This window comes from Podarcis cretensis, assembly GCF_951804945.1.
Source record: "Podarcis cretensis genome assembly, chromosome: 5".
Classification (NCBI taxonomy): domain Eukaryota; kingdom Metazoa; phylum Chordata; class Lepidosauria; order Squamata; family Lacertidae; genus Podarcis; species Podarcis cretensis.
This window is the reverse complement of record NC_137174.1, coordinates 98958173-98981483: the sequence shown is the minus strand read 5'-3', so window position 1 is coordinate 98981483 and position 23311 is coordinate 98958173. Positions and strand designations below refer to the sequence as shown.

At 46.1% G+C, this 23311-nt stretch overlaps 1 protein-coding gene across 3 annotated transcripts in view; it reads right to left on the bottom strand.

Annotated features, from left to right (window-relative positions):
- RUBCN (rubicon autophagy regulator) overlaps positions 1-23311 on the bottom strand; it is a 48194-nt gene that overhangs the window by 16226 nt on the left and 8657 nt on the right. The window contains exons 2-13 of one of the 3 annotated variants that reach the window (XM_079977717.1): positions 20718-20871; positions 17903-17986; positions 16914-17073; positions 13562-13668; positions 12458-12611; positions 11788-12342; positions 8402-8446; positions 6034-6129; positions 5457-5572; positions 4212-4413; positions 1724-1825; positions 146-220 (exon numbers count right to left, since the gene is read on the bottom strand). In XM_079977717.1, coding sequence (XP_079833843.1) covers positions 146-220; positions 1724-1825; positions 4212-4413; positions 5457-5572; positions 6034-6129; positions 8402-8446; positions 11788-12342; positions 12458-12611; positions 13562-13668; positions 16914-17073; positions 17903-17986; positions 20718-20871 — 1850 coding nt within the window. The remainder of the gene's footprint in view (positions 1-145; positions 221-1723; positions 1826-4211; positions 4414-5456; positions 5573-6033; positions 6130-8401; positions 8447-11787; positions 12343-12457; positions 12612-13561; positions 13669-16913; positions 17074-17902; positions 17987-20717; positions 20872-23311) is intronic. The other 2 variants (XM_079977719.1, XM_079977718.1) reach the window with 2 other exon arrangements.

Here is a 23311-nt window from a genome sequence, read left to right as displayed (position 1 = left end):
ATAGAAGGGAGGGAGGGAATTCTGTAACATGCAAACACTACAGGTCAGCACCTAAGGCATGACATGCAATACACCCCAAGGGTGATCTAACTAGTTGTGCCCACGTGACACAGACAGACGGACACACACAGAGCGAAGTTACTACCTGAAAACAAGGAAGCCATTGAGACAGACAGGCCGTTCTTGGATATTTGAGTCAGGTTAGATCCATCGTTACCATCTGCATTATACGGTGATGACAAAATATTGCATGTCAGCGGAAGAAGGGGGGAAAGAGGGTGTAAGCACAACCAGAGCAAGGATAGGAGAGACTCCCAATAGCACAGGGCCCTTCAAACCAGACCAGTGGCTTTCAAATTTTCTACCCTGAGGGAATTCTTTCCATGTCAAATTTGTCTGCCAAGTAACCCTTGCACATCACAAATTATTCTGGAGCATAGCTGTGTGCGCACACACACACACATAGGGTACTGGCCAGGCCCCCACTGTAATCCAAAATGCACCAGATAATGCAATTGACACCCCCTCCTTGCTGGTGCAAGCTGACTTCATTGGGGAGCCTCTAAGAGGCTTCTGGGGAGTCCCAGAATTCCACAGGATAGAGTTTGAAAATCACTGAATTATGGGGTTCAGAAGATCCCACCAACTCTGAGCTCTTGATCCTTTCCCCTCCTCCCTCACCCCAACACACAGTATTCCAAGCACAGCCAGGCCACCCGCACAACTGCTCCTCTGGGTCTTGGCTGCTTAGCTATTCCTTGCTTCAAAGTGAGTTTCCAAGTTTCAAACCAGCAATGTTTTGTGGCTGATGCCCCAAAAAAGGTAGATATTTACTTTTGTTTCTCTGATCTCTCTTAAAAAGTTTGACGGGGAACAAACTTGACTAGGAAGCTTCCACAGGGGTTAGGGAGCATCACCCAGGCTACTCTAGTCAACTTTTGTAAGGCTGTTTGCTGGGCTGGTTTCTCTGCCATGCTCTTCTTTGGCAGGAGCAGGGTAATCATGTACAGACAGAATAAGGATTGCCTCACTTCCCTAATGGCCAAACTCCACACACACTGTGGTCTCCAGCCCTGGTAATATGTGCACTGGGACTGATCCTGCACTCTGCACAACTAGCTTTGGCTGTTCCAAGTGCAAGTACCTCCTCTACACTTCCCATTTTTAAAATTCGGAACTGATCCTTCCTTTCAAAAGCCAGCCCGATTCTGCCATGTGAACATGCCTTTGGAGGGGGTTCAAACAGTAAGTTTCATGTTGGAATAAGCAAGCATGGGCAAGTCTCCCCCCACTGTAACAACAGCCTTCAAATTTGCATTTTCACTGGAAGGACCGATCAGCAAGGACAGTTTCAAGCTGACAGACTAGCAAATGATAATCACAATTATCCTCCCAAGGCCCATAGTGTGTGCTTTTCCATTCCTGTTGGGCCCACTGTTCTGATACTAGAGAACTGTGTCACTCCCATTTTAAGAGCTGGACAATGCAGGCAAAGATTATTGTCTTCAGAGTCGCACACAGAGTCCTGCTGAGAAGGTGCCAGGTTCGGTCCCTGAAATCTGCAGTTAAAAAGGATCTCGGACTTGTGCCTGGAAGCATTTTTGCCAAGGACCTTGGAGAGCTACTGTCAACTTGGGCAAACAATCTTGGGTCAGATGGACCAACTGTCCCAGTATAAGGGAGCTTCGTATGCATAAGGCTCATTATACCAATTACATCTTACCTCTAATCTCATACTCGTCAACCTCTTCTGCTGAACCTGAGTCAGACAAGTGTGTCGAGTCCCGGGAGCTGAAGTGGGATCCACTGTCTGTTGCCATAAGACCTGGGAGAACAGTGGTAGAAAAAGAAAGACTGCAGTGCACATCAGAATCTGTCTGGTTCAGCCTTGGCCAGCCTGGCACCCTCCATGCTTTGGACTACATTTCCCATCACCCCTGGCCAGTACATTAATTCAAGCTGGCCATTAAGCACAGTAAGCAGCAGTACATGACTTCACTTATTTCCTTCTCCGTCCCTTTTGCCTCTTGTACCATGTCTATTAGTTCCTGTAGGCAAGGACTGCCTTCTTTTAAAATCTGTGCACAATGCTCAGTAAAGATGTAGGTGTTTTAAAAAGGAATCATAGAAGTTGCAGGAGAAAGTTCTCTCTCTTCACTCAAGTCACCTCATTGATGAGTTTTGCGTGATCAAAAGGAAAGGAAGTGCCTGTGGGTTAACTAGGAGCTCTCAAATAATTCACAGAACCTCTTATGCTGAGACTATAAATACAGATAAACCAGAAGCACAAAAACTTAGGGCCATCTTTTTAATAAATACCTGCATGTTAATGAAGTATGCTAATGATTTGACACTTGCCCATTTCACAACTGATACACATCCTAATAATCAGGCAGCCCTCAAGACAATAAGCCAAACTAAATACACACACACCCTTAAAGGTAAAGGTAAAGGTACCCCTGCCCGTACGGGCCAGTCTTGACAGACTCTGGGGTTGTGCGCCCATCTCACTTAAGAGGCCAGGGGCCAGCGCTGTCCGGAGACACTTCCGGGTCACGTGGCCAGCGTGACATCGCTGCTCTGGCGAGCCAGAGCCGCACACGGAAACGCCGTTTACCTTCCCGCTGGTAAGCGGTCCCTATTTATCTACTTGCACCCGGAGGTGCTTTCGAACTGCTAGGTTGGCAGGCGCTGGGACCGAGCAGCGGGAGCGCACCCCGCCGCAGGGATTCGAACCGCCGACCTTTCGATCGGCAAGTCCTAGGCGCTGAGGCTTTAACCCACAGCGCCACCCGCGTCCCGACACACACCCTTAGACAACCACATAAGCTCTATTGGTTTGGATCCTGTATACCTTGGTCCTGTATACCTGAAGGAGCGTCTCCACCCCCATCGTTCAGCCCGGACACTGAGATCCAGCGCCGAGGGCCTTCTGGCGGTCCCCTCATTGCGAGAAGTGAGGTTACAGGGAACCAGACAGAGGGCCTTCTCTGTAGTGGCACCCGCCCTGTGGAACTCCATCCCTTCAGATGTGAAGGAAATAAGCAGCTATCTTCTCTTTAAAAGACATCTGAAGGCAGCCCTGTTTAGGGTAGTTTTTAATATTTAATGCTATTTTGTTTTTAACACTCGATTGGAAGCTGCCTAGAGTGGCTGGGGAAACTCAGCCAGATGGGCGGGGTATAAATAATGTATTATTATTATTATCCAAAACAGCTCCTTCTGGGGGTAATCCAGGATACACATGTGGTAAGAATTCACTTCTACACCACTTTGTTTGTTACCCAAGTGCGAAACCACCTTTTAAATAAACCACAGAACTAAGGAAACTATTCTCAAATCCAGCATCCAGGAGGGACCCAATGTTTATTTCTATTGCAACAGGACAGAGCTCAACTTAAGTGCCAGCTGAGTGTAGGGATAAACTTGCAGAGTACAAGATCAGCATGGCCCATGTATAGGTCTTCTTGCTTGCTTGGGTTGACCAGTCCCTTCTGAGTAAGTCCCAGAGAAAAAAGTTCCTCTTTCTGCCTGAAATGCACATAAAGCTTTTTCCATCTTATCAGACTGCCTCCTTTCGTCCTCATTCACATGAATCTGTTACCATGAGCCTCCTTGCTGACTTCTTTAAAAAGGAGATGAAGGAAGCAAGGATGCCCTGAGTGGGGGAGAGTTAGATTTCCAGCAGTCCACTTCCTCCTCCAGCCACTTCCTGCTCCAGCCATTGACTCCTATGACAAAACTAAAAGACAAGGCTAAAACCCTCTAGGTGTTTTGTGATCCTCAGATGCTGCACACACAAACAAAGCCGTAATCTGCACTACACTAGGGTGGAATTTGGTATGGAACATAGACATTAGTCGCCCCCCCCCCTCGCCCCAGGAGTCTCATTTCTATCTCCTTTTCGTTGCCAGCTTCTACCAAGGATAGATCCTGAAAAACAACACCCGGATTGAACCGCACTTCCAGGGGGTCAGGAAGGAAAGCTTCAGTGCAATTCATTCATGCTCTGACATGATAAGAAGCAGAAGGCCATTCATTAATCTTGCTGAATTGGCACAAGAATAAAGGTTTCTTTGGCAAGAGGATATCAAGCTGTGGCACTATCCGGGATCTGCACCCTCGGAAATAGCCTCAGGGATCCACAGTCACTTAAATCCCCAAAGAAGCTTTCAACACAGCAAAAGGAAGAGCTGGAAGGAAGCACCCACTGTCTGAGCTGATCTCCGGGTATGCTGGGTGCAGGTGCCGCGTCCTGATCTGTTGTCGGCGGATGCGGATTTTCTGTTTGAGCTCCTGGATCTCCTTGTCACTGTCCTCCTCCTCCTCTTCCAGCTGCCTGTTCGTCATGTTGCACTTCATCAGCTCAATGGCAGCAATGAGCGACTCGCAGATGCTGAAGTGAGCATTTTCCTGGGGTGAAGGGAAGAGGAGAAGCAGCAGCGTTAAGTTTTGCACAAGACTCAAAAGGAGGGAGAAGTTCTCTCGAGAAAGAGACAATGGGTTTGAGGGGGGTGGGGGGGGGCAGGTAGCATGACAGTCTAAATATCTTTCAATACTCAAGCCCGGTAAAAAAAAAAAAAAAAAAAAAAAACTTTGGCAGCCGTGTGCAAAATCTACACTGTTGTAGAATATGGATGCGCACAGAAATCTGTGGGTTGGTGGAAATGCAGCAAGCAAATATTTTTTTAGCCCTTATGGTTGGGGGAGCGAGTTTTTAAATGTTGCATTAAAAAAAATTGCCAAGGCCAGAACTTGTCTATCAACCGCATTAGTAATCATTTTGCTGTTTAGCTCAATGTCATAACAAAAACAAATGGAACAATCAAAAGTGAGCCACAAAGTTAAGTTTCCTGTCTGCCAATGCAAATTAGGAAACACACAGATCACATAGTTCTCAGAAAACAAACCAACAGAAATAAAATTATTCCCGACATTAAACTCTGAGAAATATTTTTCACGAGGATCCTTAAAAAGAGCGCATGTTTAAAACACTGCTAACTTGGGGGCTAGTGTTGATTATTTTATTGTCAGCCCTTCGCTTAATTGCCTGTATCACATAAATAGATACTTTGGACCACAAAGAAAGTGATCACTATCCTCTCTCTCTAGCTTACATTTCAATACTGCTGGACCTCAGCCCGCTTATCGACCTAACAGGAATAGAAAGGCCTTGGGGATCAGATGACCGAGATGGTCTGCAGCCCTTCCTCACCCTCTCAGGAATCTTATGAGGTGTAAGGAATTGATACTGCCTGAAATAATTGAGTGCCAAAGACATTCCTGTCATCTTAGACAAGCAAGAGACCCCAAGCATATATATGGTTCCCAGGCAGCTACACACCCGCCCAGGCACTGGCCATATAACCTGGGAGTCACTGCTCTCTGTGTTTTTTCTCTCACTATTTCATGCAAGCTCCCTGCTAATCTCACATTTCACTTCTCCTATTGCCTACCTTTTCCAAGTCTGCACAGCTGCCAAAATCTTGCTCTGACAAGTAACTTATCAGGGACTGGCCTTCTGAGGGCCTCCGGAACATCCCTTCCCCAGAGCTTAGATACTGCCCGGTATCTGATGGAGAAAGAAAAGTTAAAGGAAAATTACTGTTCCATTCCTATGAACTTTGTCAAGGGGTGGCTCACGCAGGACTAGGGCAGTCAGAATCCTTTGGGAACGGTGGAAGATGCAAAGTCATTTGGAAAACCTCGCAAGGTCTGTGCTGGCTCTAGCTCCTGCTTCTCTGTCGTCAACAGGCCTTGGGTAGCCAATGTGGTACCTTCCAGATTTTGTTGGACTCCAACTTCCATCAGCTCCAGCCAGCATGGCAAATGGCCAGGGGTGATGGGAGTTGTAGTCTAATGACAAATGGGGGGTGCACCACATTGGCTACCCCTGCTGAAGGCCATTTGAAGCTGGAGGGGCACAGCTCTTAGCAAAAACCTGCATCAAAAACCGGAAAAGGCTCACACACCATGCTGATGCCCAACTCCAACAGGCAAAAAATAACCCAACGAAAGCCCTACAGTGCTCACCGTATTCCATGTAAACAGATCCAGGGGTGCTCATCTGGCTGCTCTGCATTGAGCGGGACATGCTGCCTTGAAACCTGGAAATGTCTCCACTGGACTCTAGGGATAATATAAAGAAAGATGGAGTCAATCGCCATGATCAGAACGAGCCACAGGGCAGGGCATGAACAGAATTAAATGGGACAAAGTGATACATCGTGAAATACATGAAAAAAATAAAGTCAACAAGATGGAAGGTGCGGGAACATTTGGGCAAACAGGAGCCCAGAAGGAACCATTGAAGGCAGGCAGGCTGAGGGGTGAACTTTCATGGACAGTAGCAGAAATCATGCATGTGTTCAAGCAGGGGGGTATTCTAACAAGCTAGTCTAGATCTGTCTTCACAACTGGTGCCAATAGATATCAGGATTGGATCTTGGAGAGAGTCAGGTTCAGTATCCCAATTTAACCTGTGGCCCTCCAGTGTATTTAGGAGACCAGCTTCCATCAGCCTCTGCTAGCCTGATCCATGATTAGGGATGTTGGGAGTTCAGCAGCACCTGACAGGTTCCCCATCCCTCCCCGAGGCAAACATAGGCAAGTTGTTGTCTACTGAGTGCCATAATAAAAGCTTTTCTGTGAGACCACCGTAAAGCACTCTGTTGCAAAGCTTGGCTTGATGATTCTCCAGAAGCTTCAGCTACTTACAGTACTATGAAGGCTGCTCCAAAATATGCACTGAATCCTTGGCGAACAATTAAACTATGCTGTTTTACATCTATAAAGTGCTGAATGGTTTGAGCTCAACTACCAGGGACCACCTTCACCCACATGGCCACGTCACATTACCATTTCTGAAACTAAATGTTCCTGGGGATCACCAGTGCCTACCAGTAATTCCCGCCTCTTGCTACCCTTGGAGACTCAAAGGCAAAGCACAGCTCAAAAGCTCAAGATCTTTTTATCTAGCCTTGGCATTGAGGAGGAGGGTTATGCCAATACAGAAAGAGAAGCGTGACCATCAGTTACATTTCACCTGGATAATTCAGTTTTTTTGGTTTTTTTAATGTAACTATCCTTGTTTCTTAGACTGTTGCACCACTATAAAATCAACTTACATACTATGGTGGTTATCCCTTCTTGAAACATTCCTATGAAGTCACTGCTGAAACTCTGGACCAGGTCACAAGGCCTTGTCCACAGCGGCCGTTCTCCAGCTTCCTGACCACACACAGAAGTCTGTCCTGACCTAGATTTCAAGTTTAGGAACAAGGCAACCTCTGAGAAACAGCTACTATAGGGAAAGGCTTGCATCACTTGGGCCAGAGCGTGGGCTTGACCTCCCCCAACAACTGAAGTTCCAGGGGCAACAAAGGCTGAACGGGACGGCAGCTGGTTTTAGTGCTTTATCCCAGCTGATAATGGCATGGAAAGAAGGTGATGGAGGGAAATCAACATTTGAGAGTGTGTACATCCAGAACATGCAATGGCAAAGGAGAGGGTTGAACAAGGCAAGGGAGACACTGGTGTCAACTTCAATAGCTCAGAAGATCAGGCCCAATTTAGGGCCACTTCATAGGTTATATTCCTGCCCGCCCAGCCCTCAATATGAAATGCACTTCCATGTAGGAAGCAATGCAGAACCCGCATGTGACAGCTATGCAATGTGAAATATCACTGCCCAATATAAGCTACAGGGAAGTCTTCCTCATCTAGGAAAAATACAACAAATGAGGCAGTCCTTGCAGAGCTGTTTAGACTGGATAGAACCACTCTATAAATTGACACTTTTGGCATCATAACCAATTTTGACAAAGCTCCGAATGCAGACCAAAATCTCTTTATCAAAAAGTTTTGCCATATGGGTTGCACCAAGAAGAGGAAAGCCATGATCTTTGCACTTGGACATCTCAGAGCATGCCAAAAAACTGAGCAATGGTGGCTTCTTGGGTCAAAATGGTGAACTGCAAACTCTGCAGGACACAAAACACTCCCCCAAGACCCTTTCACAAGAACCCACACATTGAGTAGCACCAGGTAGCTTCAAATAAGGAAGGCCTGTATGTACATAGTGCCCTGAATTCAGGCCAAAAGCCACCAGGAATGAATCTCCTTCCTACCACACCTTAAAAACTAGGCAGGTAGACCTCTGAGCTTCCTCACCTTTCAGCCCAGTAACCAACAATGGGCCAACAAGAATAGTTTAAAAAAACAACTCTTTTGTCACCCAAAGAACCTTCATTATGGGATGAAAAGAAATGTTACAAATCAAAATGCTCAAGTTGTTGGAGGCTTCTTGAGGTTGACACCAGGGGGTTTCTATTTTACAAAGACCTTGCAGTCAGTGCAGAAGATGCTGATGAAGGGGTTTGCAATGTGCTGGCTCCCAAACCTGCAACAGGATCTTCTATTATAATGCTGATATCTCTGTGCCCCCCTAAGGACAGGCAGCAAAGCAGAAAAGGGAGCGTGAAGGAAGAGAGAGGAAAAGAGAGAGGAAAGTTACTTACCAAGGCAGAATCCTGTCTGCCACACTTTGGAGACGTTGTATTTGTTCTCCCTTTAAAGACCTCCAAAGGTTCTGCCATTGCCCATACCATGAACAATACAACAGAGTAGAGATCCCAAAACAAGGCCCCAAATTTGGGGGGCCCAGGGGCACACTTGAGAATCTAAGAAACTGTTGTGGGTACCTGAATCCCTCCCCAACCAAAACCAGGCAAAACACCTATACCCCCCAAAAAGCAAACTCCCCCACCCCTGCAAAAAAGGCAACTGTCCAAAGCACCATTTAAAACAAAAAGCAAAAACAACAATTAAATCCAGGGAGCCATGGTGCTAAGGAGTGCCTTGTTTGGGACCCCCAACTTTAGAGTCATTTTCTTCACACACACACACACACACACACACACACACACACACGGAGCCTTTCAGTCATTTCAGGTTCACCAAGTTCTTCTGCCCAATTGTAATTCCCTTTTTCTTTGCCGCTTGCTGTGGCTGCTGTTGGCCTCAGAATTATCCTTTTTCCAGCAGCCCCTCACAATCTCACCAATATGCTCATGTAGAATACTATAAAGAAGCACGGTGACCAAGACTGGTGATCTTGCAGCCACTGCAGGAATCGGGTGCATGACACTGGTGGTGGCCTCTAGGGTGGCAAGTCAGGCTCTGTGGGTCCATCTTGCAGAATTTTGAGCAAAGGAGCAGCTAACTAGTGTGGGATTAACACCAATGCTAAGCATAGTACAGGCGTCCCCCTGTACATAGTTCCAGGCCCCTGTGCGCATAAGTGAAATCGCGTAAATTGGACAGCACCCTCTAAAAAGCTTCTAAATGCCTAGTTCCCCCTGGTCTACTGCTCTTTCTCCAATCCAGACCAAAATATCTAGAATTAAAGCTCTGGGGCTGGACGGAGGATGCACAAGAAAGCAGAAGCAGCTGCTGCTGCTGCGCTACCCCACATGTCAGCTATTAAGCGGGGAGGCTGAGCAGCCTAAACAAAGCCCTGCTGCACCTCAGGTCTCTTCAGGGCTTCCTCTGCCCTTATTGACATCCTCTTCAGGCTCTGGGGAGGGTCCCCTCACAAGCCACAAGGACTCTCCAGCTCTCTTCTGCTATTTGCTGGTATGATTTTATTTATTTCCAACGGTCACAGAGCAGGGGTCAAGGAATTGGGCTGCTATCGTGTGTGTAAATTAACTGAGGGTACCATGCCTATGAATGCGTCTTGCTACTTGTAGCAGGAAGCTTTACAATCCCTTTCTCAGCATGATATTCACTGTCTCAAGAAGTGCACTTGTAGATGTGGGCAAAGTTAACATACTACTGGCTGAGTGGGGAAAAGAATAATGGTGTTTTGTGTAGTATGATAGATTTCTGGGGAGGGGTCAGCAGCTCAACAAAAGGCTACCAATGTGACTCTGCATCTCCATGGCTACATCAGCAGCTATATGAATGCTGTGCGGAGAAGGAAGTTTGACATACAATTTGTTATTTCTGCAGCCTAAGTGTACATAGCACTTAGCAGGATTTCCTGAGCAAGTAAGAGGGGCTCTGTCTCCAAGGAGCCTATAATCCAAATGCCGGCCAGAAAGTCAAGAGAGGGAGAGAGAAGAGCAGCAAGCAAATGTGACCAAGTGCAATTACCTGTACTCAGGTGTAGTTGCAACTGAGGCCAGGGATTAAAAGGTTAAAACAAATGTTGCACAGGGGGGATGTGAAAGAAGGGAGAGAGATGGCATCTTGTAGTTGTCCAGAGAGGGACTTCCACAATTGGATGGCTCAGCTGGTTAGAGCATGGTGCTGATAATGCCAAGGTTGCAGGTTCGATCCCCATATGGGACAGCTGCATATTCCTGCATTACAGGTGGTTGGACTAGATGATCCTCAGGGTCCATTCCAGCTCTACAATTCTATGATTCTATTATTCTAACTGAAGGGCGGGAAAGGAGAACAGGCAAAGTTGTGTTGGAAGATCATCACACAGCTGTGGTTAGAAGACCAAAGTCACAGACAGCTCTGTAAAGGAAACCAAGGGAATAGTAAGGCTCCTGCTTTAGAGGCAGGAGAGCCAAGGTATTTCTGCTGGAAATGAAAGGGGATGGGAAGGCAGCCAAGGAAAGCATTTGAGAAGGGGCATCACAGGAGATGAGGGTGACTGGCAGACATGGGCAACAGTGGGTTCATGAAATATGGATTATTCAGCCATGAATTTTGAGCACTTGCTTTGGGAGCTCCCTGTCTGCTTTTCTCTGATAGATAATTATAACAGCTCATCTTCCCAGCTTGATCTCCTTCTACCTGCTCCCCTAAGACCATCTATGAAGTATGTCACAAATCAAAGGGAAAGGTGAGCTAGGTTGACTGACGGGGGCATTTTAGGGGGGGGGGGTTTAAAAGGTATTGAGAAGTGCCACACAGCTGCAACTTTCTGTTCACCAAATTTCTAGCTTTCCCCTCAAGACCTGCTTCTTTAACAAAGCCTTTCAAAACTCAGTTCAGAGTTAGTCTTTAATACAACACCATAGGAAGGGCACCAGTTCAGTGGTACAACCTCTGCTTTGCATGCAGATGTAGGGCTTGGAGAAACCCCCATAAGAAACCCTGGAGAGCTGTCAGTCAGTATGTAGACATTACTGAGCTGGATGGACCAACAGTCTGAGTCAATGTAAGGCAACTTCCTCTGTTCCCATGAAAAGGGCTTCCTATGGTCCACCCACAACATAGATCAATCCAGTTTGGCTCACAAAACCATTTTCCCTCAAGCCACGCACCTCTGCCCATCAGCTGACACCCCTGATGATGTCAGCTGATGGGCAGGAGAACAGGGTTTGATGCTACGTTGGCTGCACACCCTGTTCCAAGTAGGGAACAGGATCCTGCAGCCAAGGAAGCAGGATTTAATCTTCACTGATCAGCTTAGCCTTTTGCTCTTCGGAGCTAGAGCAAAATCCTGCGAGGGATTTTGACGGGTGGGTGGTTCTGAACACCCATCAAATTTGGCCCACAAAGCAGATTCTGATAAGGACCTGGCCCATGGAACCAACCAAAGAGATCTCCCCCCCCCCCACCACCACTGCAAAAGGCTGAGCTATAGCAAGTATGGGTGGGAAGGTAGGTGCTATTCATTCATTGTAACACCTTTCATGCAAATCCTGTCTTTTCTGTTAAGTGGGCAGGGACCATTACAGAAGTTGAAAGTTTTCCCAGAGGCAGCTGAGTCTGTGCTCAACAGCAGCAGTCGTAAGATATCCAACTCTTTTGCCCACACCTTACCGTGAGTTTTCCCAGAGGCCACGTTGGTGTCTGAATGGGAGCGTACATGGCTCCTCTTGAGCCCCCCATAGGAAGCTGCCGTCTGACCCTCTGAGAAGCTGGACCTACGGAAGAGGCTCATCCCTCGGCTGCTGCTGCTGCTACCACCACTTGCTCCCTGCTCTCCCAAGGAGGAAACGGACTCCTGCTTTTGGGAACTGCTGGACGAAAACAGGTTGGAGGTGCTGCTCTCAGCACTGTTGCTAGTGGAAGTGCCGGACTGGGCTGGGCTACCACAAGCCCGACTCTGCCGGCCCAGGTTCCCAATCGCCAGGTATTCTGGCCCGTCTGTGTCATCCTGGCTGGCTGCCCACGAGTCATCATTGGCTGAGGTGCTGGCACTCATCTCGCCAGGAAGGGAGGCATCTTTTGGGGGGGAGACGGTGAGGTGTGGGAGAGGAGGGGCTTGCCACTGGGGGGACCTGCCCTCCGGCTGCCAATGAGATGAGGCACACTGGGAGTTTTCCTGAGGCTGGCTGGTGCCACTGCAAACCCAAGTGTTTGAAGGTCTCCTGTCTGGAAAGAGGTGGGGAAAGAAGGGGAAGCAGGGACTTGAGTATTTTAAGAAACAGAAATGGCAACAGAAAAACACAACCTAAACTACTGCACTTTGAGGTGCTAGAGCTTTCACCTTGAATGCTGGCAGAGGCGGAGTAAAGACCTGAGAAGGAGCCAAAATACCGGTGGGTCGTGCATTCAGCTGGAGGGGTACATATGGATCCAGGAAGCGCTGTGAGACTTTGGCTCTTTGTCACAGGCACAGAGGACTCGCTCTTCCTGGCAAACTGAAAGAAGGACCTAGTTAATGCACAAGGAATACACAAGGAAGTAGAGCTATAGAACCAGAAATGGAAGGAATGCAGTGGATTATCTGAATCAATCCATATTCAAGGAACAGGGTCCACATTTATTTATTTATTTATTTATTTAGCCAGCCCGTGAACCCCAGATCAGCTGCCGTGGAATCCCTGGGTGTTGCAGAGGGCACATTCTAGGGGCACTAACATGTCAGCTGTGCGTCACCAACACTGTTGTCCCATGTTAAGTGTTGCCCTAAGAAAGCTATGTGTTGCAGGGAAAGGTGGGCAAGCAGCGTTTCAGAGAAGTTTGCGAACCGTTGCTGATCATCTTATTGAGGAACTCTCACTTGACTTCTGGCACCATGGAAAGCCACTCATCAAACCCAACATCTGCTCCAAGGTGACATAGCTAAAGCACATTCACTGATCCCTGGGCCAAGCTTCTTTTCAAACCTCCAAGAAAGAAGAGTCACCCACAACTTCCCCAGCAGCTATTTCACTGACAGTTATTCTTTAGAAGTAGCCCAGTAATTTCCTCATGTCTTATCCACTGTGGCTTCAGGAATGGCTCTTTCTGAAAGCAGGCCTGGAAGCTAAGTGGAGCAACTAATAACAAACCCTGAAGCAATGGAGAAAATCCCCCAGGGTCCAGTCTACCTGACAGATGCTTCTGAACCAGCACTGCAGTCTGCCTTCTCGCAGATATAGCTGGCTGAGCAATTTCCTCCTGACCAGCCATTTTGCAGAGCTACAGCAAATGCTCTGGGGCATTTACCTCTGGGGTCAAGCAGTCAAGGTACTTCTTCAAGAGTCCCCTGCTTGCTCCTGAATGAGATATTGTGTGCAGGACAGCAGCAGAGCAGCATCTGGGAGGAGGGAAGCAATGAGCAAAAGGGGAGGGGACACAAACAAGAAGCAAGGAGGACCCTTCTCACCATAGATGCATCTATCTGAGCTAGCAGCCGGGGGTTGTTCTGTTCGACAGCCTCCAAGCACTGTAACATGGCTGTCACATGAGCATCACTGAGCAGGAATGCTGAGTCTGCAAAAAGGAAAAAAAGGAAAAAGGAAACTCAGGCTGATATTATTATTATTATTATTATTATTATTATTATTATTATTATTACCCCACCCATCTGGCTGGGTTTCCCCAGCCATTCTGGGTAGCTTCCAACAGAATATTAAAATACAATAGTATTGGCTTATTGTTCCTTTACATGGTGAAGCATACAGTATGCTACTGAAGACTTTTATAAAAAAAAAGTAGCCCTGAACTACTAAAACTCAAACTTGACTGTCTTACAGTCCTTCTCAGAAAGCATTCAATGCCCAATGAATTCACAGGGAAAAGATTTCTATGGTTGCACAGCAGTCTTCAGAAACGTCTTGCAAGTTATAAATCAGACAGCCACCTAAATGAAGGTGTCGGGACAAGTATCCTCTGCTTTTCACTCACTTAGCACTTCCCAGTTGACATACAATCAGGGAGTTGGCCAGGTGTCATAGAGTCCAAACCCTGCTGATACAGCTTCCCTGCACAGTGGAAACCTATCGTGTCAAGCAGGAGAATTCTAGGCTTGCCTTCTCCACAACTTAGTAGTTTGCACTGCAGTGCAACAGGGATGGGTTCCTGTGTAAATGATTCTCGTGCCACATCTGTCACCAGAGAGTTCCTACAATTAGACACAGCCATGGAAGAAGCCACCTTTGCAGGAACAGTCCCCTAGTATGTTCCTGAACAGTTGCATCACCCATGGACACTCCATCTCAACAGAAGAATTGCAGAAACGGACTCTGCAGCTGTGTTACAACAACAAAGGCCTCTTGAATGTCTCCCTTCATGGCATGCCAATTAGGACAAGGGACCCCCCACCTCCCCAGCCTTCATGGTACAAGCTCTACACACTTAAGGCTTTGTATCAACAGGCTGTGATCATAAGCATGTGGGGGCTGAGGATACAAAAAAGCACCAGCAAGGGTTTGGGAGTTAAGGAATAAGGCCCAAAGGAAAGGGCCCATTACTTAGTAGTAGATCACATGCTTTGAATGCTGAAGGTCCCAGGCTCAGTCCCAGTTAAAAGGATTTCAGATAGTAGGGCAAGGAAAGACTTTTCCAGATGGCCTTGCAAGAGCTGCTCCCAGTCAGAGCAGCTAATTCTGGCCTAGCTGGAGTAATAGTCTGATGTGGTATAAGGCAGTTTCCTTTGTTCCTGGGCATTTATTCTTTCTACTCTTTGCCATAAAAGCAGAGCCCCATAGGCCTAGTTCTCACTTAAGTGGTAAGCCTGCTCCACTTCAGACTGCAGATGAGGGCTCATGCAATGGGAATATCCCTTGCACACTGAAAACCAACATGTCAGGAGAAGGCTAGACTAGAACCCTTGTCTTTGACGCTGTAGTATTCTATGCGGATTTTTGCTCGGTTTTTGGTCTCAAATAGTTACAGCTCAGCAAGAATTAAGCCTGGGTCTCCAACAGAGAAGACTTCCTTCTTGACTGAGATGCAGGCCTTTTTCTAAAGAAATTTAGTTACCTAAAAGTGTTTATCTTTAGCGCAGAGTTTGAGGTTTCCATGTCTATCCTGTACTTGACTTTCAGTGTTATCCATATTACGTGCTCTTATCCATATTACACTAGCTCTTTTTAGGCAATGTGCTGCCTAAATGTGCTGCTATCATTGACTGCAGCTCAACAGCTGAAAGCACAAGACAATACACTGTCCCTACAGCTTGGGAAACTGCTTCCCTTTCCTCTCGCCCCAGGAACCTCAGCACACCCCAGACAGTGAAGAAAGAGAATCTGTTTCAACCTCCCTGCAGGCCACAGGATCAGACCAACCAAAGTACCCAAGAGTAGTGAACAACACATAAGTGTCTATCATGAGAGGTCACTACAGGATTGTTCACACAGTGTGTTCGTACATTCAGATATACCATGGGCTGCCAGAGAAGCTAAGAAGAGCCAGCAAGATCAGGCTAGCAACACATCTAGTCCAATGTTCTGCAACCTGATACTTCTTGGGAAGACGGCAAGAAAGGATATGAGCACAACAGCACTCTTTCCACTGGGGAATCCTAGTAACTGGTTTTAAGAACATATTGATTACGAGAAGGGAGATAGAACACAGCCTTGCCACCCATGAATTGCCTTATCCTCTTTGACTACCTTTTGAGTCACTGGTTAAGCTCTTTATATATATATTTTTAGGCCAGTTATAGTATTTTGGCATTTTCCCATGTTTATTGCTTACTTTTCCAGACATATTTATTAGTTTGCATTTGTATGTGCACATATATAATGTACAGAGTGAAATGAGACATCAAACAAAAATATTAGGCGGAGGATTTGCACTTCAGTAAAACAAATTTAGCCAGGTCATCCATGTTTAAAAAAACATGAATATGAAACACAAAAAGAGGATATGAAAATTGATGAACTGCCAAATAAATAAGGAAGCAGCTTTAATAAAGTGAAAGCAATACAAAAGAACAGCTACAAAAGACATGATGCGAAACAATAGACGAGGCAGCACAGCTCATTGCTTCGTTTTTCCCCCCCAGGGATGAGAAACCTTTTTCAGCCTAAGAGGCACATTCCCTCCTGGGAAACCTCCAGAGGAGCACATGCAAAAAATTCTGAGGAGCAACAGACGTGACTTTTTCCTTTGCCCTTTTATCCAAAGATCCCGGGGCAATAGTAGTATTGTAGTACAATGCCCAGCAGTGGCTCTACAGCAGGGGTCAGCAAACTTTTTCAGCAGGGGGCCGGTCCACTGTCCCTCAGACCTTCTGGGGGGATGGACTATTTTTTTTTGGGGGGGGTGAATGAATGAATTCCTATGCCCCACAAATAACACAGAGATGCATTTTAAATAAAAGGACACATTCCACTCATGAAAAAACATGCTGATTCCCAGACTGTCCACAGGCCGGATTTAGAATGCGATTGGGCCGGATCTGGGCCCCGGGCCTTAGTTTGCCTATCCATGCTCTACAGAGTTTCAGGCCTATGTAGAAATGCTGGGGATTGAAATTGCAATCTTCCACATGCAAAGCAGACAACCTACCAGTGAGCCATGACCTTTCCACATCCTTTAAACAATATTTTCCATCATGGCCAGCCTGGGACTTTAACCTCAATTTTGGGGATGGGGGAGGAAGAGAGAAGCCACCTGTGGCTGTCTGAAAGCTGCCTTTTATTTGTAGGCTGCCAAGTGCTGACCACAGAGTACAAGAAAGAAGAAGAATGGCACGAGAAAGAAGAGGAAGAGCACGGGTTTCATCTTACCTGCGTAGAACTTCCTGGTGTACTGTTTGTTCCCAAGCAGAGGCTTCAGCTGAGCTGACAGGCAATGGAACTGCAGGCTGTGCTGGAGCCACGCCTCTGCAATGGCTCGATCACTGACGCCGTCGGTGTTCCGCTGTCCGTTCTCATACAGGTTGATAAACTGGAAGACAGATGGTACTTCCTCTGAAAAGCTGGCAGAGACTAGCAGGTAATGGACAGCAGCGTCCCAGAAGAGCCCTGATTACATACTCCTCTTAGAATCTCTCTCAATTTGCCACTGTCCCTGAAAGCGTATGCGGGACTGCTGCTTGAGGCACCAGCTGACAAATGAGAGGCAGCATAGCCTAGGCTGCCGGAAAGCCACTCTGTATCAGCATCAGTTCCCCATTCGCACAACAGGGAAAATAATGGCCTCACTTTGCAAGCCTGAGATGTGTTATAACCCTTTGAGAAGGAGGAAGCTGTCTGCCCTTAGCAGACCCCATTTTCTTGCCTGATTATTCTCTAAATGGAGACTGTAGCAGCAGCCCCAATACAACACACCTACATATGCTTTCCACGACAGTCACGCCAATTTCACCGTTTTATATCACGACTCTCGCCATTGATCCAGTGTCAGAACTTGAGCTGCAGCAGACAAAGGGAGCTTGATGGAAATTCAGTTATAGTTCAGTTATAGTTCAGTTGTTATTGTTATTATTATTATTATTATTATTAAACTTTCCTCAGGTCTGAAGCTGCTTGCATTTCCTCACCAACCTTGGGCTGCAGGTAGGAGTTTCCCATCAGCTCCCTCCCACCTGCCATCAGCACTTTTTATTTGAGTTACATACTGGCTTCCTGCAAACAATCCCAGCAAGATTTGCCTTTCAGACCTTCCGTAAAGGTTAAAAACAACAAAGAGGCAAGTGACTTCTTCTCACCTCAACAAACTTGTCCCCCACCCCCTGGCAAAACCAAGATCTTCTTTCCCCAAAACATGAGCTCACCTTTTCAATGTGATGGGCAGCATGTGGGCTCAGCCAGCGGAGGTCCTTCACAAACTGCCAATAATCCCTCTGCCTGCAACACACCTGCCCAGGAAATACATAGAGTTAAAATTCCCCTGGCAGTGCCAGCTCAATATGTGCTCAGAGACCAGATTCATTAAGAGGCAGGCTTAGAAAGGGGAAGGAAATTAACTCCTTTACCGCTGTCAATTATGAACTACGGACCAAAACATGTCAGGTGGTCTTAAGTGCTACTTCTAAAATAATCTCTGTTACAGCTTAATTTGCATCTTCCTTCTCTCAAGCAGTTGCAAAAAGTGAGACAAGAACAGAGTCAAGAATTCAATGCCTTCCTGATATCTGGAACGTGCTGCATTCAGGTTTAGCAAATCAGTCACCTGGTTGGTACATAATGCTAAATCATAGTTTATCAAACGATGCTTTAGTGTTATGTGTGTACCCTGCCCTGCAGCTTACCTATTATTTTCTGCCAAAAACCAATGATTTGAAGTCATGGGTTTTTGCTGGCTTATGAAACTTGGCTTGTTTTAAACATAGCTTAACATTACGTGTAAATTCAATAGTTTTCCTTACCCATGGTTTGTTTGAAAACATACACACCAACACTCACAAAACTACAAAGGCTTGAGGCAAGAGTAACTGTTGTGCCATCAGCATATTGCGGACAATGTACTCAGAAACTCTGGATGACCTCACTGAGCATATGGGATAAAACTGAACCCTGAGGAACCCCACACTGAAAGCTCCACAAGGCTGAAGAGCATTCCCCAGTTATCACCCTCCGGAAATGACCGTCTAAATAGGACTGGAAATACCAAAAAGTAGTGCCACCTACCCTAACTTGGACAGTCACTCCAGAAGGACACCATGATGGAAAGCCGCTGAGAGGTTGAGGCGAATTAATGGGTACACATTTCCCCTGTTTTCCTCTTAACAGAAGTCATACAGGGTGACCAAAGCAGTTTTGTGCCCAAACCGGGCCTAAAACCCGATTGAAATGGATCTAAAAATACCCACTTCCTCCAACAGCGTCTGGATCTGGTCTGTGACTACCTGCTCAAGAACCTTGCCCAAGAATATAACATCTTAATTACATTGTTATGGCTCAACCTTTCCCAGGCAACAAATTATATATTTTTAAAGCGGGAACAGTTATATCCTGTCTTTCTGATTAAAATTATCAAGGGGGCTAAGATACCTTAAGAGCAGCTGTGTGGATGGAGCAGACAATGACTGGTGCAAATACAAATGGAACTAAATTAGGTTAGACAGGAAGGCCCAAGCAAACACCACACCACACCTCCTGACAGCTACAGTTTTATAAACAAGAACACGTTTTCTAGAGCAGCCAACATTAATATAACACTGAACCAAATAAGAATCAGTGTATTTTTGAAGCGGCAATACCAAGGCTTTCAAGATACCAGATTTTGCATGGATGTAGGAACCTTAAGGTGTCTGCATTCGTGCTCTTATTTAACTGTGCCAAAATTCCCAAGATGTTGATTTCTTCTCTCTATGGAGAAAATGCACTGTTCACTAGTAACTTTGGTTACAGCTTATCCACTACAAGCAATGATTGTTCTGTGCATGTTCAAAATATGTTCGACTGTGCACATATGCATCGCCACAACCTAGAAGTGCCCGGAAAAAGGGGCAGGTCGGGGGCATAACAGGGCAGGGGCGTAACAGGGAGGAGAGCACTTACACAAGCTCCACCAATGCGTGCAAGGGTCAGGAATGCAAACCCCGCACAAAACGGGAGTAGTTGCCTGTATTGCAACCAACAGCCTGATTTTATCTCTGGAGGACTGCAAAAGCCCTACAGAACAGATTATTACTAATTATGATCTCAAAAGGACAATATTCCATTCCACAAGATGATAAAGGCAAGTTAATGATTTATTCTTGCAACTACAGTGGCAGAAGAAACTGTTGGTTGTTGCAGGAGGGAAGGTATTAATGCTGTTCGACATTTAATGGCAGCACGGCTAGGGAACTGGATGTCTAGACTAGAGGACTAGACCAATTCATAGAGGACAAGGCTATCAATGCCACAATGGCTATATTCCACCTCCACCACGAGAGGCAACATGCCTTGATTAGCAGCTGCTGGGAATCACAGGTGGGCAGAGTGCCGTTGTGCTCATGTCCTGCTTGCAGGTTTCCCACAGGCATCTGGTCAGCCACTGTGAGAACAGGATGCTGGACTAGGTGGACCATTGGCCTGGTGTTCTTATGTGCATGCTCAGAAGTACCACTACTCTAAAAAATGTGTATGAATGTGCAGGGGTGGCATGATGGAGCTTCGTAAAATCATGAACAGTGTGAAGAGAACAAAACCTTCCAGTTCAGAGACAACCTATTTCTTCAGGAAAAGCAGGAGCTATCACCCTGGAGACAGGAAGGACTGAACACTGAAAATGACTGCAGATGGGGAGACAAAAGGGCTTGCCTAAGGTCACCTAGGAAAGGAAATATGATCCAACTAACTCTTGGATCACAGCTCTACTATACCTGCCCCCCCCTTTTTTTCTTTTTTACAAAAACAAACACTAGTTGGCCCAGGTCTCAGTCTTGCCTCACGTCTTCCTTAGCATCTTGTTCTGTGGATGCAACCCGACTACTAACATTCTTATCTATTCTCGTCCAAGACATGACATCTAGGTCAGATTTTAGACAAGATGATTAAGGGATCCGTTTTATGGCTGTCCCAGGTGAACACCAGTCCAGATAACCACCTGCTAAAGCAGAAATAAGAGCATAAACTCCAGAGAAAACCGAGAAAGCCTACCTTGTCTGGAATGAGCCCATGATACAGAATGCTGTGCATGTCCCTGCAGAGTCGCTCCAAGCCACCATACTTAGACCAGACGTTGGGATTGTTTATAGACACCAAACCTTCCACTGTCGTCTTCAGGTTGCCCAGCAACTTCCAGTGCTCCTTCCTGAAAAATGCAGACCATCAGTTCTGTTGCGCAGGCAAAATTTCCTCGCTGCTTTGTGACCCTTTACAATGTCATCATTGTGGAAAAACAGTAACATAAGCAGGATGTGGTGTCACCAGTTCAAGTTCAACAGAAACCCCATCCATGCTGTTCCAATGCAACTACTTATGCCAGGACAGATGGCGCGACAGCTCCTCTGCTGCAGTCCTGGTAGGAGAGCTTCCTCCCAAGCATTTTCCCTTGTGACAGCCACACTTTAACAGCATTTCTTCTTTTTTAAAGAAAGAACGCTTAAAAGGGTAAATTATGAATTATAAACTTATCATGGTCTAGAGAAAAGCAGACACAGAAATTCCTTTGGGAGGTAGAGCAGGATAGAATCATCAACGTCTCTCACACAGATTCATAGAGTTTGAAGGGGTCACGAGGATCATCTAGTCCAATTCCTTGCAATGCAGGAATCTTTCACCCAATGTGGGGCTCAAACCCAGAGCCCTGAGATTCGAGCCCCACATTGGGCGAAAGATGCTCTACCAACTGAGCTATCCCCATACCCATTGACAGGTAAGAGATTCAGGAGAGTCAGAAACAAGCACTTCTTCACACAGCACATAATTAACTTATAGAATTCGCTCCCATAAGTGGCAGTGGCAAGTAGTTTTAAAGAGGAAGTAGCCAGATTCACAGAGCTTTGGGCTGTCAACGGCTAATAGCCGTAATAGCTAAACAGAACCTTCAGGTTCAGAGGCAGTCTATCTCTGAATACTTGCTGCTGTGCAGGGAGGCCCAAGCCTTCATGACCTGTTTCTGTATTTCCTGGAGACATGAATGAAATGCAAGATGGATCTTTGGTTCCCATTCATCAGAACTTTAGAACCACCATGGGAGAAAATTTCACCGAGTGCATCCTAAAACTGATGAGGATCTTACTTTTAAATAATAATACAAGAGCTGCAATACAGAGAGGCCATTTAAGAACTTGATTATTATATTATTTACTGGTTACGTATAACCATCTGTGTACATGGTGCTTTACAAAGGATGATTTTTATTTTATTTGCAGATCTATAAACTGATTCATAGCCAAAAGCTACAAAGGTGGTGTACAGCAAGATAACAAAGAGATTAAAATACTAACACAGACTCAATGAACACAGTAAAACCAGTTCCTTATTTGTACTGTTAAGATTCCATAAAATGACAGGCTCCCACTTCAAGGAAAGATTTTTTTTAAAAAAAGGTCTTCAATAAATGCCTAAATATCAAGGTGCTAGATGCTTGCTTAAACACAGTAGGCAACCAATTCTAGAAGGCTGGAGCTGCAACACTAAAAGCCCTCTTTCCAATACTTACTAAGTATACCTCCATGGCAGGAGATACTCTCAGCAGTGCCCATGTGAGAAGTGCACTTGCTGAAATAGAGGGTGAGGCAGACCCTCAAGCAAGCTGGCACCAAGTTATTTATGGCTTTAAATGCTAAAAGCAGAGCACTGAACTGTGCCCAGTAACATATTGGCTGCCATTTCAGTTCCCTCAGCAGGAGTGGCGTCAACAGGGTGGGCCAAGCAGCAACCAACCTGCTGCAGTCTGCACCAGCTTGTGGACTAAGCCCAAGGGAAGCCCCACATAAAACACACTGCAGTAAATCATTCCAGAGGTTACCAGTGCCAGGACCACAGTGGCCAAGCTATGGGGAGTGGGGAAAAGCTTGGAGGTGTACCACCATCCAGCTCTCCTAGTGGCTTCCTACTACAGGAGCATCGCAAGGACCATGTTTGCCTTGGGTGGGGGGGCGGAGTGAGAAGCAGTAGCATCTTCTAAAACGAACTACAGTACCGGTAATTGCCTTTTCCTCTTATCATAACTTTTTACAAAAATCTGCTGATTGTGATAAGAATATTATGTAAACCACTTAAGTGCGCCTAATAAGCAGTTAATAAACACCCTTAAATAAATAAATTATTATTATTTTGGTCCAAAAACGGCCACAGCTATCTTACAACGGAAGATAAGCAAGAGTGGTGGTGAATCACTTCTCCAAGCAGCTTATATTCTATGACAGCAGAGCAGAAAGGGGAGGGGTAGCGGCAAAAGTAACATGAAACGAACGTGTTTTTTTTTCTTCCACTGCTTGGTTTGCACTGCGCTCTTTGTGTTTTAATTGTTTTTTAGTCTTATGTGAGTAGATACCGCTGTTGGGTAGAAGGCCAGCATTTCAAATACACAAATACCATTACATTAAATTGGGGTGAGGACTCAAGCAAATTCAGTAATGGAAACTAGGGGGCAGGAAACAAGAGTGAGAGGTCATGCCATGTATGGTGTTCTGGGAGGGTGCCCCAGACAGGGGACCAAAAGTGTTTAAACGAAGCAGGGAGCTTTGGGGCAACTGAGGGTGGTGGAGTTTAGGCTCGAGGGCTTTGTAAGCCAGAGAACAGAA